Consider the following 15,419-nt stretch of genomic DNA (forward strand, 5'->3'; position numbering starts at 1 on the left):
GTCCACAATCAGGAGAAATATATCCACAGTGGTTGAGATGTTCCAGTTTTTGTTTAGATTTAAAACCTCAGTCAGTTGTTCAGTCACCAGAGCGTTGGAGTCTTTCATGTGCTATTAGTCTCACTATTCAGCAATTCCGGCATTATACATATTTGGTGGACCTGCCCGATTATTGTCTCTTTTTGGGATCAATTCACCAACCAGGATATTATAGCAGGCGCTGCCCTTGGAACCTAGGTTTATGCCCGCTAGGAGATAAGCCAAGAAATGTGCCAAACTGCAATTTTAGACTGACAAAGCATATTGTTTTTGCAACAAGCATCTATATAGTAATAAGATGGATAGCCTTCTCACTACCTCCATCAAGTTCTATACCCAGAATCACTGGCATAGTGATGTATGTGTTTGTGCCTGTCAATAATGTATGTACCATGACAATGCAATTAGTTTTGACATTTAAAAGATCCTCCCCATCTCATTCTACAACTTGTTGTGGTAGTCCACTGCTGATCTTGTACCCATGTACACACACGTGCTTAGAAAAAGAAGCTTTATTAATAGAGTACACAAACAATATATAATTACATCAACCTTAGTATTGAGGAAAAGTCGGATCAATCTTTTCAGACCAGGCCATCAAACCCCCTTTAATATCTTGAGCCATAAATTTGTGTATTCCTTTCTTTGAAAATTCCTGTAGTATCTTCACAGCTTTTTGTGAATCATTTCCTAATTTGCATATAACAATCACTACAAAAAAAAGAAAAAACAAGGGTTATTTAAAATTTCATAAAGATTTACGGATATTGATGAAGATATGTAAATTCATCATAACTTTTCCCTTCAACCACAATCTCTCCTATCCTTAAGTTGAACTTGATAGAGTTTTTTTTTTTTTAAAGATGTACTATGAATTATAAAACTTTGAATTATGTAATACTTTGCTGACACCTGCTGTACGTACACTCACCGGCCACTTTATTAGGTACACCTGTCCAACTGCTCGTTAACACTTAATTTCTAATCAGCCAATCACATGGCGGCAACTCAGTGCATTTAGGCATGTAGACATGGTCAAGACAATCTCCTGCAGTTCAAACCGAGCATCAGTATGGGGAAGAAAGGTGATTTGAGTGCCTTTGAACGTGGCATGGTTGTTGGTGCCAGAAGGGCTGGTCTGAGTATTTCAGAAACTACTGGGATTTTCACGCACAACCATCTCTAGGGTTTACAGAGAATGGTCCGAAAAAGAAAAAACATCCAGTGAGCGGCAGTTCTGTGGGCGGAAATGCGTTGTTGATGCCAGAGGTCAGAGGAGAATGGCCAGACTGGTTCGAGCTGATAGAAAGGCAACAGTGACTCAAATAGCCACCCGTTACAACCAAGGTAGCCAGAAGAGCATCTCTGAACGCACAGTACGTCGAACTTTGAGGCAGATGGGCTACAGCAGCAGAAGACCACACCGGGTGCCACTCCTTTCAGCTAAGAACAGGAAACTGAGGCTACAATTTGCACAAGCTCATCGAAATTGGACAATTGAAGATTGGAAAAACGTTGCCTGGTCTGATGAGTCTCGATTTCTGCTGTGAAATTCGGATGGTAGGGTCAGAATTTGGCGTCAACAACATGAAAGCATGGATCCATCCTGCCTTTTATCAATGGTTCAGGCTGGTGGTGGTGGTGGTGGTGTCATGGTGTGGGGAATATTTTCTTGGCACTCTTTGGGCCCCTTGGTACCAATTGAGCATCGTTGCAACGCCAAAGCCTACCTGAGTATTGTTGCTGACCATGTCCATCCCTTTATGACCACAATGTACACAACATCTGATGGCTACTTTCAGCAGGATAATGCGCCATGTCATAAAGCTGGAATCATCTCAGACTGGTTTCTTGAACATGACAATGAGTTCACTGTACTCCAATGGCCTCCACAGTCACCAGATCTCAATCCAATAGAGCATCTTTGGGATGTGGTGGAACGGGAGATTCGCATCATGGATGTGCAGCCGACAAATCTGCGGCAACTGTGTGATGCCATCATGTCAATATGGACCAAAATCTCTGAGGAATGCTTCCAGCACCTTGTTGAATCTATGCCATGAAGAATTGAGGCAGTTCTGAAGGCAAAAGGGGGTCCAACCCGTTACTAGCATGGTGTACCTAATAAAGTGGCCGGTGAGTGTATATAGCACTTTCAATATGGCACTTGCTGGGGAACAGAGACCTAGAGGTACTGCCCTTTAACAGAGAAAACTCCAAACACTGCCACTTAACTTCTCAGACGTCAGGCTCAGATGCATCCACGGTCTCAGAGAGATTTTTACTTTAACTTTCCTTTAGGTAGCCAAACAGTTTCCATAAAGAAAGACAGTGGGTCTCAATTCGCCATCATGGTAGCCAGGAAAATTTCTGAAGGCTTCCATTGCTATGCTAGTTTTGAGCCCTGTGGCAGGTTTCAATAGTAATATAGCAATTATCCCATGTCTTTCATCAGAGTCCAGTATATAGATTAGATTACAGTCATGTTAGGTTCACCTGAATCAAACGTTGATATCTCAGTTGCTCAGATATCACGGTTTTTGTCAATATGCACGTGAGCTGTAGTTCAACGGAGTACAGGAGCGTACTGCGCATGCTTGCGTAAGCGGCCACAAAAAAATGGCTGCCTGCATGTGCAGTCGTCTCTGCCCGAGCCGACTTGCGCATGCGTAGAAGTTTGTCCCCAGCGCCGGAAGAGGCCGTTCCAGAAGAAGATGGAGGCGTCACTGGAGATTTCTCTCGCAGCATTATGGACGCCCCCAGTGCTGCAAGAGAACTCATTTGCATACCGAAGAAAACCGTAATTTATACCAAACGGCAGCGCGGAGAAGACATCTAAAAGCAAAAGAAGAATAGCCTTTCTTAAGGCTATTCCTACGTGTTGGAAATGCATAAGAAAAAAGGAATCCAGCTCCACTCCGATTCCATAAAATATAGCTTTTATTGAATCAACTAAAAATCCATAAAAGGATGCAAATATTTGTTCATGTCACAGTAGGTCCATGACAATAAAGGGAAAAGCTGACGCGTTTCGAGGTAAAGAAAAGGACCTCTTAGTCATAGCCTGATTCCCTTTCTTTTGAGATCCATATATATAATGGGTCTGATTGCATGCACCTGATGCATTGACCAATTACAACCATGTGTGAATGCAGACCGACCCACAACAAAAATTGACAAGTAACACATAGAAAAGAAACAGTTGTATATAAAACCAGTTAAAAACGCACAAATTGAATGGACATATAAATAAACCATATAGTTGTAAATAACCTTAAATAAGCATTTATGAACATTTGTATTAAACAATGCATTATAAGGTTCAACATTTGTATATGTGCAGAACTGGTATCCCGAGAAATAACGTGTACCATTAATCTCCTATATATACCCTTTTATGGCTAGACCGAATGTCTGTGTGAATATAAACATAAATGAGAATGATTAAAAAAACTGCACACTCCCATAAAGGGTGTATATAAACAAGAGTGTGCATATACTCAAGAGATGAAAAATCACCTGCTGATACCAGGGTGATGACCCAAATGATCCATGTATAAAAAAGTAAACCAATGAAAAACTCTTGCTGAATGCGGCCTAAATATAAAAAGTAGCAAAAACACACCCACTGGTAAAGTGAACCTACTCCATAAGAATGTTTAACCTACCTGAGAGAGGTTATCCCCGAGAGTTGAACTGCCAAAGGCACAAATTAACCAAATAAGCCACACTACGGTAATGAACCGCTTAGTTTTTTTTTTAATTGTGATTCATTTTCGAAATATTAAGACATAATCAGGAGTTCTATTATCATGTATTGCTATATATGTGTTCTTTTTTTGACATAATGTATAGTACCACATCTGATTACTCGTTGGTCTAGTTGGACGTCTGTCGACATCTTATAAATATATAGTGGGTCAAATTAGATCGCATTAATTCCCTTTCAGGGATTTAGTTTATTTGCAGTATCCATCATGATTCAGTTCAAACACATATACTTACCAGATATTATCCATCGGGAGTATGTTTTGGTCGCTGAATTTCTTGATTCATTTTCTCTTTTTGCATTTTGAATATGTGCATGGTCTTCATTGGTTTAGTTGTCCCGTACAGCATTGTTGGAGCGCATGTGCGCGGTAGTCATGGCAACCGTTATTCTTGCAAGCGGTTCATTACCGTAGTGTGGCTTATTTGGTTAATTTGTGCCTTTGGCAGTTCAACTCTCGGGGATAACATCTCTCAGGTAGGTTAAACATTCTTATGGAGTAGGTTCACTTTACCAGTGGGTGTGTTTTTGCTACTTTTTATATTTAGGCCGCATTCAGCAAGAGTTTTTCATTGGTTTACTTTTTTATACATGGATCATTTGGGTCATCACCCTGGTATCAGCAGGTGATTTTTCATCTCTTGAGTATATGCACACTCTTGTTTATATACACCCTTTATGGGAGTGTGCAGTTTTTTTGATCATTCTCATTTATGTTTATATTCACACAGACATTCGGTCTAGCCGTAAAAGGGTATATATAGGAGATTAATGGTACACGTTATTTCTCGGTATACCAGTTCTGCACATATACAAATGTTGAACCTTATAATGCATTGTTTAATACAAATGTTCATAAATGCTTATTTAAGGTTATTTACAACTATATGGTTTATTTATATGTCCATTCAATTTGTGCGTTTTTAACTGGTTTTATATACAACTGTTTCTTTTCTATGTGTTACTTGTCAATTTTTGTTGTGGGTCGGTCTGCATTCACACATGGTTGTAATTGGTCAATGCATCAGGTGCATGCAATCAGACCCATTATATATATGGATCTCAAAAGAAAGGGAATCAGGCTACGACTAAGAGGTCCTTTTCTTTACCTCGAAACGCGTCAGCTTTTCCCTTTATTGTCATGGACCTACTGTGACATGAACAAATATTTGCATCCTTTTATGGATTTTTAGTTGATGCAATAAAAGCTATATTTTATGGAATCGGAGTGGAGCTGGATTCCTTTTTTCTTATGCATTTCCTACAATCGTCCCATGGCCAGCGGGCAGTGATCACGTGCTTCACCCATTCCTGGATCAAGTACTATCATTAAACCCAGTGGGACTATACATTTCCTGTGGAAGTTTCAAGTAAGTGGGCTGTTCAGTCTCCTTCCCCATTCTCCTCTGTTGTTGCATTCCTACGTGTTAGTCAGAAAAAATTGCATTTTAATGATAGGATCCCTTTAATCTCTCCGGTCTTTGCTGCTACCATTCTGGTATGGTGTAAAACAGCATCAGTGCCGTGGGGAGCAGGAGGGCTAGGAATCTAAGCATTTGATCGAATCCATCTATAAGTACTTAGGTTAATTCCTTTGACCCTACTAAAGACTCTGATGATTTGTACTGGTTCAACAATACCTACTAGTACATTGAAACGTGTCAGGCAATTGAATGTCCCGTTTTAGGCAATTCCTAGCTATTGCAGTCCTGGGCAGTTAGGGTTAACAGCCATTAGATCTTCACTGCCAGGCAGTCTTAGCTAGGGCTGGTGAAGCTAGATATAGCCATCACATATAGCCACTAGCTTTGTATTATATTACTGTAAAGGGAGGATTAGATTCTTGTCTGTATATACTATTTATTAAACTAAGCTGTGACGAATAGTGTCCCATGAGCATTGATGATACTATATAGTATCTGGACAATTAGTAGACACATCCAGCTGGTTTACTATAGCTGAGAGGCTTTGAAAATGCTATCAGCCTCTGGTTTATATAGTTAAAATTACAGGATTCCTCCCTAACTTATAAATGATCAATTATGGAGATTAGTCTTGGTCTTTTTGTTTGTGAGCTTAGTCTTTTAAATCATATTTAATAAAATTTAGTTTTAGACGTCCTTTTGATAGTATACTCACCTATCCTCCTTTTTCTTGTTTATTTGGGCAAATCATATCGTCATATCCAGTAATTTTTTTTTTGGCTCTTTGTTGTAATTTAACATTACTGGCTTGAGGAAGCATAGGGCTGGGTTTCCACATAACTGGAGGCAAATTTTAATTATAGTTATGAGTAGCACATTTCCACTATGCCAGTAAACAAGAGGTTTACAATCTAATGGAGGTTAGCATACATGTGAAATGCATTGATACATATGCAAGGAATTACTGCAATTAAAAACATTGTGTAAATCCAGCCGTGAAACTTGGTCTCTGTGTTGGCTGGATTTACCAGCTTGAGCATCATGCCAGGAGAGGAACTCCTAAACAGTGTAGTTATCTATGTTACTAGGAGTCCCTGCATCCCAGCGATATACTGTCCTGTACTATAATCACTATAGGACAGTATGTCACTGGGAAGTAGAGGTTGTAACATGGCGAGTCCCTCTCCTGGCATAATGCTCAGGCCGGATGAAGCTTGACTGCGTCAATGTGGGAAAAGAAGGTTTATTAGACACTTTTTTGTATTGAAAGTGCCTCTCATCCTTTTGTTGGTACAAAATCATGTACCAGTCTAGAGAAGGCCAGCATTATATGGTGATGGTCTATAGCGCTAATAATTGAAGATATCTACTAGCTATAGCTGCAGTCCAAATAAATGCATTGAGTTGTGTGCAATCTTATATGCTGAAGTTGTCTCTATATATACTCGTATATACTTGAGTATAAGCCGAATTTTCAGCACAATTTTTGTGCTGAAAAAGCCCCCCTCGGCTTATACTCAAGTCAAGCAAAAAAAAAATAAACATATTTTTTTTATTGGGGGAAGGGGAGGGGAGGGGGATCTATGACCAGCCACAGTAGTAATGTATAGAATCTCTGATAAAATAGTGGAAAAAAAAGAAGCTTTGAAAAAAATATAATAAAAAAATAACAAATAAAATTTCTAAATCCCTCCTTTCCCTAGAATACATATTAAAGTAGAAAATGACTGTGAAACATATACACATTAGGTATTCCTGTGTCTGAAAGTGCCCAGTCTACTGAATATAGGGTATCTGCAGCGCAGATACCCTATATTCAGCCAGGCTGAATTCCAAGTGGGGGGAAAAAAACAAAACAAAACAAAAAAAAACAAAAAAAAACAGTCCTCAAGCTCAGGGAAGGGGTAGATAGACAAACAAAATACCCCCTCCTCCCCTTTCCTAGCATCTACTGCACTCAAAAACTCCTACCATTTTAAGTTTTGAAATTTTCCAGTAGCCGCTGCATTTCCCTCCCTCGGCTTATACTCGAGTCAATAAGTTTTCCCAGTTTTTTGTGGTAAAATTAGGGGCCTCGTCTTATATTTGGGTCGGCTTATACTCGAGTATATACGGTAGTTAAAAATCAATCAGTAGCGCTACAAAACGTTAGTGTAGCCATGTCCTATATGATGGCTGGCTTCACCAGATAGGGATATAATTCTCAGGAAATCTTGGGCTTTGGAAATTGGTTTATTATATATTAAACTGATCATATTTTTCTCTTTGTTGGGATTTGCATGGAATCTATGAGAGGTGCATATCATGTGCATATGTTTTTCTCTGTTTTTTGTTGCATTTATTTTATACTGAGCTGGATGGGAGGGTAGTGGAGAGTTCTACAATGTGGTGGTAGGGCATAGTAGACTATCTGGTAGTATATATCAGAGAGGGTTTTCTTTTTCCTTTTTCAAGGATGTTAAATTTTTTTTTAATTTAGAATATTAGAAAACTGAGCAAGCTTGATATGTTATACGATATTTTGATATATTGACATGTATCTTCTTTATGTAATTTGTTTAGTTTTTAAAAGAGATGCATCTTACTCGGGATACATTATATTTGTTGACTAGAAGGTGGACCGCATATTCAATGAACTCTGTTTTATCTAATTATTAAAGCAACGTCACTTTGGTACATTAGAAAATTGCTTTGGAATTAGGATATGGGAATCGGAGGATACGGGAATTTAAACTCATGATGGCCTTTGACACTCTCCAAATGGGGTTAAACCAGTCACCACGTGACTGATCAAAGGAACCATAAACCCAGAGAACTTTCCTGTGAACTGATATGTTTTTTTTTTTTTTTTTTTTTTTTTTTAACTATTTGCATGTTCTGCTTTCCATCTACTTTGCATCTAACACTCTACTCCTGTATAAATATGCCTGCTTTAGATATTGTGTTATACCATCCTGATAAAGCGATAGCTTTAGTATCCCGAAAGCTCGCAATATGTCATCATTTTTTAAGTTAGCCATTTAATAAAGGTATCAACTACTGAAGACTTCTCTCAGAAAATGTTTTATTTCATATTCACTGGCTACACGGTACAAAGATATTTTTCCTGATCCAGAATTAGGGCACTAAGTATTATTAAAGGATATATTTATCTAAATGTCATGGCTCTTTCCATAAAATTACTAATTGTTTTTCAGAGGGATTAGCCTTCCAAGGTTAACAGAGGAACATGCTGCTGTTTTAAGGGTCTGTTTTGATATTGGCAGAAGTACAGATGTATTGGACAAGGGATCTTATCAATCCCTTTTACTTCTTGATTTATTTATTATAAATTGCTAGCCACAGAAATAGCTATGAGATTGTCATGTATAGGTCCTTTGAGGTGCAGCTGGATCCAATGGGATTTAAGCCTGGGAAAGCCAACCATGGACAATATAAAGAGATTATACTGGAGCATACAAAGTACAGCCGATAATGCAATTCTTTCCCATGATGCCATCAAGGCTTTGACCATGTTGACTGGAAGTATTTATACATCATTTTGTATAAATACCAGGTTTTCTTAGGTGGATCAAACTTTTATAGAAGAGGGAAAAAGCTAGATTGAGTATTAGCCTGTATTCAGACAACCGTGGGTGAAAGCAGCCATGAAAATACACCCAAGCGGCGCCAGCTTTTCCGGATCTCTCATGCATTGCATGAGTAAAAACTTTAAGACAGTTAAGGACAGGCACGGAGTGCAAAAGAACGCACCCGATCGCCATTTAAATGAATGAAAAGTGTCACGGACACAGCTAGTGTCTGCTGCTAATGCCCGTGCAAGATTTTGAACGGACATTAGCAGACACTACCTGTTGGACAATGACGGTAGTGTGAACGCCCCCTAATACATAATCCCTAATATGCTTAAAACAAACAAAAAAAAAAAAAAAAAAAAAAAACCAACGAGAATTATGAAGATATTTTATTTTTTTTGTGTATTTTCTATTTCTAGCCTTATGGTCAATTTTGTTATTTGTTAGTTATCAATGTTTTGCTCAGTGATTTGCATCAGAGGTTGTGTATGAAAACCAGGAACAGGCGTAAAACAAAACGGTTACAAATCTTTCCATTATACCTTACCTCTGTGCAATCTGCTCTCCTAGTTTTGGCTCACAATCACTGATGCAAATCACTAATCAAGACAGATATGTGAATAAGGCCTTAAGCATGCTTACCTTTATTGTCCAATTCATTAGTGCTCTTGTTCAGTTCTGCTAGTCTTTCAGTCAGGACAGTGGACCAAGTCAAATTCTTGTCCTCCAGTTGACTTAAAGGTATATCTTTGTGTAGTTTTATAAGGAAAATTTCCATGGATCAATATATATTTGTCTTACATAGTGAAGAATACACAAGTAGTTAAATAATGTATCTAGGTAATGGAGTAGGGTCAAGGAAGAGTCAGCTAAATTAAGCCACCAGCAGATAAACACCAGAAACAACCCAGAGACCCATTCATTAGGCATCAAAGGAGGAAACAAAAACTAAAAAGAACAGATTAGAAAAAAAAAATTTGGGGCTGCGCTACATGTAAAAGTCACTCACCTTTGTCCTTTAGGGTTTTTTTTGTAATAATAGTTACTATTTAAAAAAAATACAAAATAGAACAGATTATGTTAGAATAATATTACTCATTTAGTAAGGATACGAAGAGAATGTTCCAGGTGACAGATATCTACTTCAGGTTGAGGTCGCACATCAATAAGCAAGTGAGGAACTTTGTCATCAAGCATTTGTTTATAGACCTGAAAATTGTTAAATGTTAAAATATCAGAAATAATGAAAGCTCAATCAATGATGATTTTCTGTAATATCTTACAGATTAACCCCACATTCATAAGATCGAGTTTCACCTGTAAACTGTGTAAACCGTCATCCATGTGAATGATAGCCTTTCCCCCTAAAGAGGATATGCCATGACTATTATCAACAGTAAAGGTTCCACCAATCTTGAGAATGAAGTTCAGTAGTTCTGCTTTAGCAAAGTGTCCCCCCTTCTAAGCTAAATGTTTTTCCTCAATTTAAAAAAAAAAAAAAAAAAAAAAAAAAAAAAAATCAAGGGATTGGTGCTCAAGGTGCATTTCACTGTGTGAAGATTCTCTTAAGAGCAGCAACAAATTCTGCTCTGAACCTGCCTCCCACTGTTTTTAATGGGAAGCAGCAATTAAAGCAGGACGCTGAAAAATAAGCATTCTGCTCGATCGTGCCAAGGATCTCACAGCAGATTCAGCTGCAGAAGTCAGGGCAGCAGTCATTCTACTCAATAGGCCCAATCATCTGAGCCTCAACAGCAAGTGAAAGCTGCGGCAGAAAATCAAAGGAATAGAATGAGAAGAGAAACTTGAGGTGGAACTCTCTATTTCCGCTGTGTGAATGTACCCTAAATAATTACTACCTTTTCAACAAACTCTGCATTAACCCTTTTCTGCCGCAGTCATTTTTCATATTTTCATTTTTAACTCCTCACCATCCAAAAGCCTTCATTTTTTTGTATTTTTGCATTCACAGAGCTATATGGGGGCTTATTTTGTGCAGGACAAACTATACTTCGTAAATAATAATCCTTACTGGGTAGCTAGAAAAAAATAAAAATAAATCAGGCAGAATTACAGAGAAATGGCTGGAATCACTTCGTAAGGGCTTCCATCTGTCATGGACACAACACAGCTACTTCGATCTTGCTGCGGAGGAGCAGTCCTGACACTTTTAAAAATAAGGAAAGCAATGGGGTCACCACTGGAGGGGGGATCAAATGGAAATAAACCAGTATTAAAGGGATGTTTGACGCAGACCTTTCCTTCACCCCTCATGTTGAATCACTCGCACGTTCATGTCACCTCCACCTCAAAAATATCTCCAGAATACGCCCTTTCCTTACCAGAGATACACTAAAGACACTTATTGTCTCTCTGATTCATTCTCGCCTTGACTACTGTAACTCCTTACTAATCGGTCTTCCCCTTACTAAACTCTCCCCTCTACAATCTATTCTGAATGTAGTGTCCAGGCTCATCTATCAGTCTACATGCTACAGCGATGCCTCTGGTCTGTGCCAGTCGCTACATTGGCTGCCTATTCATTATAGAATAAAATATAAAGTTATCACACTCATCCACAAGGTTCTCCATAATTCCACACATCCATACATTTCCTCCCTCATCTCGGTCTACCACCCAACCTGTGTTCTCCGTTCACTCAATGACCTAACACTTACATCCTCTATTATCAGAACCTCCCACGCTCGTATACAAGACTTCTCCCGAGCTGCACCACTTCTCTGGAATACTCTACCCCGGACAATCAGATTAACTCCAAATTTCTACAGTTTCAAACGCAAACTAAAGACGCATCTTTTCAGACAAGCCTATCACAAATCCTAACGTAAACTCTTAACCTTCCTCTGTCCCGGCTCCCACATTTCCCCACATGATATGATGCCATCTCAGGCTAACTTTATAGGTCCAAGCTCCATCCACATGTTAAAGGACATGACTAGTGACGGCTCATAAAGTTTTATGTTTGTGTAATGACAGTAACCTCTATTACAAAAGTGTCTGACCTCTGCATAAGCAATGCCGCCCCTGCTACCTCGTGTCACCCCCTCTACCTCATAGATTGTAAGCTGTTGCAAGAAGGGCCCTCAGTCCCATTGTGTAAAATGACTTTCTTTGTAATGTATCTTTTTGTCTGTACTTGAACCCTACAAATTGTACAGTGCTGCGGAATATGTTGGCGTTATATAAATAAAATTTATAATTTATGTATGAAGCAGCGGTGACCCAGCCGTTACAGTGTCCCCTATGTTTCTGAGATATCACCATATTTAGAGATCAGACATACACCAGACTATTATGGCAGATATTGGGAGGGGATCAAACTATTTTAAAAGTAAATGCAAGAAGATTTGTAACCTACCTTATGAGAGAATAATGCTTTATTCCCACTTATCTGGCCCACCCCTTCACTTTACATGCTTTAAGGGAAATTAAAAAAACAAAACAAAAGAAAAAAAACAAACAAAAAAAAACAGACAGCCCTGAACCCTGACCGACTATAAGATTTAAAATGAACTAAAATGAAAGAAAATGAACATATGTAATTCCTTGTTCCATACAGTGTCTGCACCAAAAGCAAGAAAACCTAGCTGTTTATTATTTTAAGGGAAAATGCATTTATCCTAAACAAAGACTTGGAAAATCCTGCTAAATATTGCTTTAAAAGAAGCAAGAGCAGGGTGGAGAACACCATTTGCATTTCCTTCCTTGCCAGAACTTCTGGGAAATAATACTAAAGGAAGTATGTGAAAACAATAACATTCAGAAATTACAAAATCATTCAAGCTAGGAGTAATAAAAAGTATTTTTTTAAATATATGAACACGAAAAAAAACATGAAAACCACAAAATGACCAATATGGGTATAATCTGGTTGCCTTCGGCATTGACAATTCATTCTTTTACAGAATTAAATCTTGGAATGCCTCCCTTGACAAAACTACTGAAGAAATAATTAGCAACATTGCTAATATAAAAGAAACAGGATACTGGTAAGTTACTCCCTTTAGTTGTCAGGCTGAATAACAAATTCCTCATGGCATTCAGAATTTTTTTTTTTTTTTTATAATGACACAGATGGCTACTTCAGATTTTTAATGAAGATGAATTATTAAAGAGAACAAAAGTCAACAACACAAAACAAATGTTTTCCGATTCAACGATCACGGATTGAGAGAGATTTTTTTTTTTTTAACCACTTCAGTACCGGGCAAATTTGTGGTCCAGGACCAGACACATTTTAGGTTTATTGTGTATGTGCGGTTTTGAGGGCTGTAACGTTTTTCTCATATGTCTCATCCAACTAATTTTTGCATCCTTTTTCGGGGACACATACATCTTTATGTTGTTTTTATTTTCAAATGTGTTTTGTATTTTTTTTTTTTTTTTTTTTTTTTTTTTTTACTATCCGGGAAAATATGAACAAAATAGGAGGAAAAGTGTGTCTGGTTTTCACTTTTTTTTATTTTTTTATTTAATAACACAAAGTGCAACTGAAAAACTTTCTAAAATAGTTTTTCCTCTCCGTTATGGTAATTTTTATTTTGTATGTTGTTGTCAGGGGTGGGGCTATAACCTTTAATAATGGCATTTTATTGGTGTATTATTTTACAAATTATTTTATTTTATTTTTTAAACTTTTTTATTAATTTTTTTTTTTCCAGATGCTGTCCCCATAAGGACATAAGAGACCTTTGGGGACATGTGATCACTTTTTTTTTTTTTTGTTACAGAGGCTGATTTTTCCTAGAACTGGGACTGGTACATTTAGCCCCAGTTGCAGGAGGAATACAGCCTCCTGCACCTTATATACACAGTATACAGAGCTGATCTGGGTCCTGTAGGACCCAGCAGCTCTTGCAAGACACTGAGCCCTGCGGATCACGTGACCGCCGGGTCAGAGGGCAGCCCCATCATGGCAGCGCGCATAGCTGTGTATAATACACAGCGATCGAGAAGGCAGGGAAGGGAATAAACCTTCCCGGTCTTCTCTCTGGGAGCTCCGGCTGAAGTTAAAGCCGGCTCACAGTTTCAGCAGCTGCACGATCTCGTGCAATAGCGGTGTTCTGACAGGACGTACCGGCACGTCCTGTCAGAACGCAACCACTTCCCGGACGTATATAGTCAATGGGCGTTCCGGAAGTGGTTAATAAAATCTGTCATGTGTAATATCATAATTAAAAAAAACTGCAATCATCATTTCCAACATGTTTGAGGCAAAATACTGATATGAAACATCTTTTATGGCAATGGCGAAACCATTATATTTTGCAATCAAATGTTTGGTAATATTAACTAAATTTTTAATGCTTTCTAGAAAGTATGGAAATCTCAGACACACACAACATTACTTTGCTATATCTTTATATTATGCTCATATCCTAACTGCTGTAAAATGGAAAATTTGCAAATATCTAGGAACCTTGAATTCATTCTTTGAGTCTGGAATGAAATTATTAATACTTTTTTTTGGTACTTCTCTGATTTTGCAGTTGTGTTGGATGATAGAGGCTTGGGTGTGTGTACAATATACAAAATAAACTTTCCCGCACTTTCTGTAGAAAGCGCTGTGGGAAAAACAGCAATGACACTGCAGCTTGACCACCAGTGCTTTTTTTGCTGCGGGTTGCTACATGGGGCCTTAGCCAAGGAAAACTATAGACCAGTGTCTGTCGCCGCTGCCTGGTCCAAGCAAGTTGTTTGGAGCTTCTGTCATCAGTCATAGTGCCCCCCACATGTAAAATAATGTCACTCTCCACAGTGCCATCATATGTAAGATTATGACACCCCAGCAGTGCCTCCATGCTCAGTGATTAAGGAGAGAATAGTAAGTGGTTGTACTTGCCACTCTGCTCCATGCTTTCATTCTGCTCCAAGGCTTGCTGGAACATCAGCACTTGCCACCGGGAACAGAGATGAAGTGGGGAGCAGAATGGCGAGTATTGATTAAAAGGATGGTTCCTGTAGCAGTGTGTGGGTGTTCATCTTTAGCAGGGAATGGAACAATAAACATCACTGCGGCATGTAGACAATAGACAATAGGTAAAGTCTTAGGGTCCATTCACACGGAGGTAAATGGCACTTTATTTGGTGCTGAATTTTCAGCACTGAAAAAAAAGCCTCCCATTGATTTCAATGGGTTCTGATAGCTTTTTTTTCTCCACTAGCGGAATTTTCCGCTAGTGGAAAAGCTGGTGGCACCCATTGAAGTCAATGGGAGGCTTTTTTTTCAACGTTAAAAATTCGGCGCCAAATAAAGCACCATTTTCCTCCCTTGTGAATGGACCCTTAGATTTTTATTAAGGCGTTAAGTTGTAAATAAAAATAGATAAATCTGGTATCCCTGGAATTGTATCAAAACATAGCATAGAGTTGACATGCCATTTCGGCTGCAGAGAAAGCCGCAAAAATGAAGCCCATAAAAAAATTGCACGCATTTTTCTTCACATCCACCCCATTCTGAATTTTTTTTCCAGCTTCCCTATACATTGTACAGAATAATACATAGCAGCATCATGAACAACAATTTGTCCCACAAACAATGAGCCCTTATATGGCTCTGAGAATGGGAAAAATAAAAAAAATTTTTTTATG

General features: G+C 38.4%; 1 protein-coding gene across 2 annotated transcripts in view; it reads right to left on the reverse strand.

Moving 5' to 3' along the window:
• Positions 1 to 533: 533 nt before the first annotated feature.
• MOCS3 (molybdenum cofactor synthesis 3) overlaps positions 534 to 15,419 on the reverse strand; it is a 33,305-nt gene continuing 18,419 nt past the window's right edge. For both annotated transcript variants that reach the window (XM_075267789.1, XM_075267788.1), the window contains exons 11-13: positions 9,920 to 10,016; positions 9,450 to 9,554; positions 534 to 750 (exon numbers count right to left, since the gene is read on the reverse strand). In XM_075267789.1, coding sequence (XP_075123890.1) covers positions 593 to 750; positions 9,450 to 9,554; positions 9,920 to 10,016 — 360 coding nt within the window. In that variant the 3' untranslated portion in view covers positions 534 to 592. The remainder of the gene's footprint in view (positions 751 to 9,449; positions 9,555 to 9,919; positions 10,017 to 15,419) is intronic.

Source organism: Leptodactylus fuscus, chromosome 3, assembly GCF_031893055.1.
Source record: "Leptodactylus fuscus isolate aLepFus1 chromosome 3, aLepFus1.hap2, whole genome shotgun sequence".
Lineage (NCBI taxonomy): Eukaryota > Metazoa > Chordata > Amphibia > Anura > Leptodactylidae > Leptodactylus > Leptodactylus fuscus.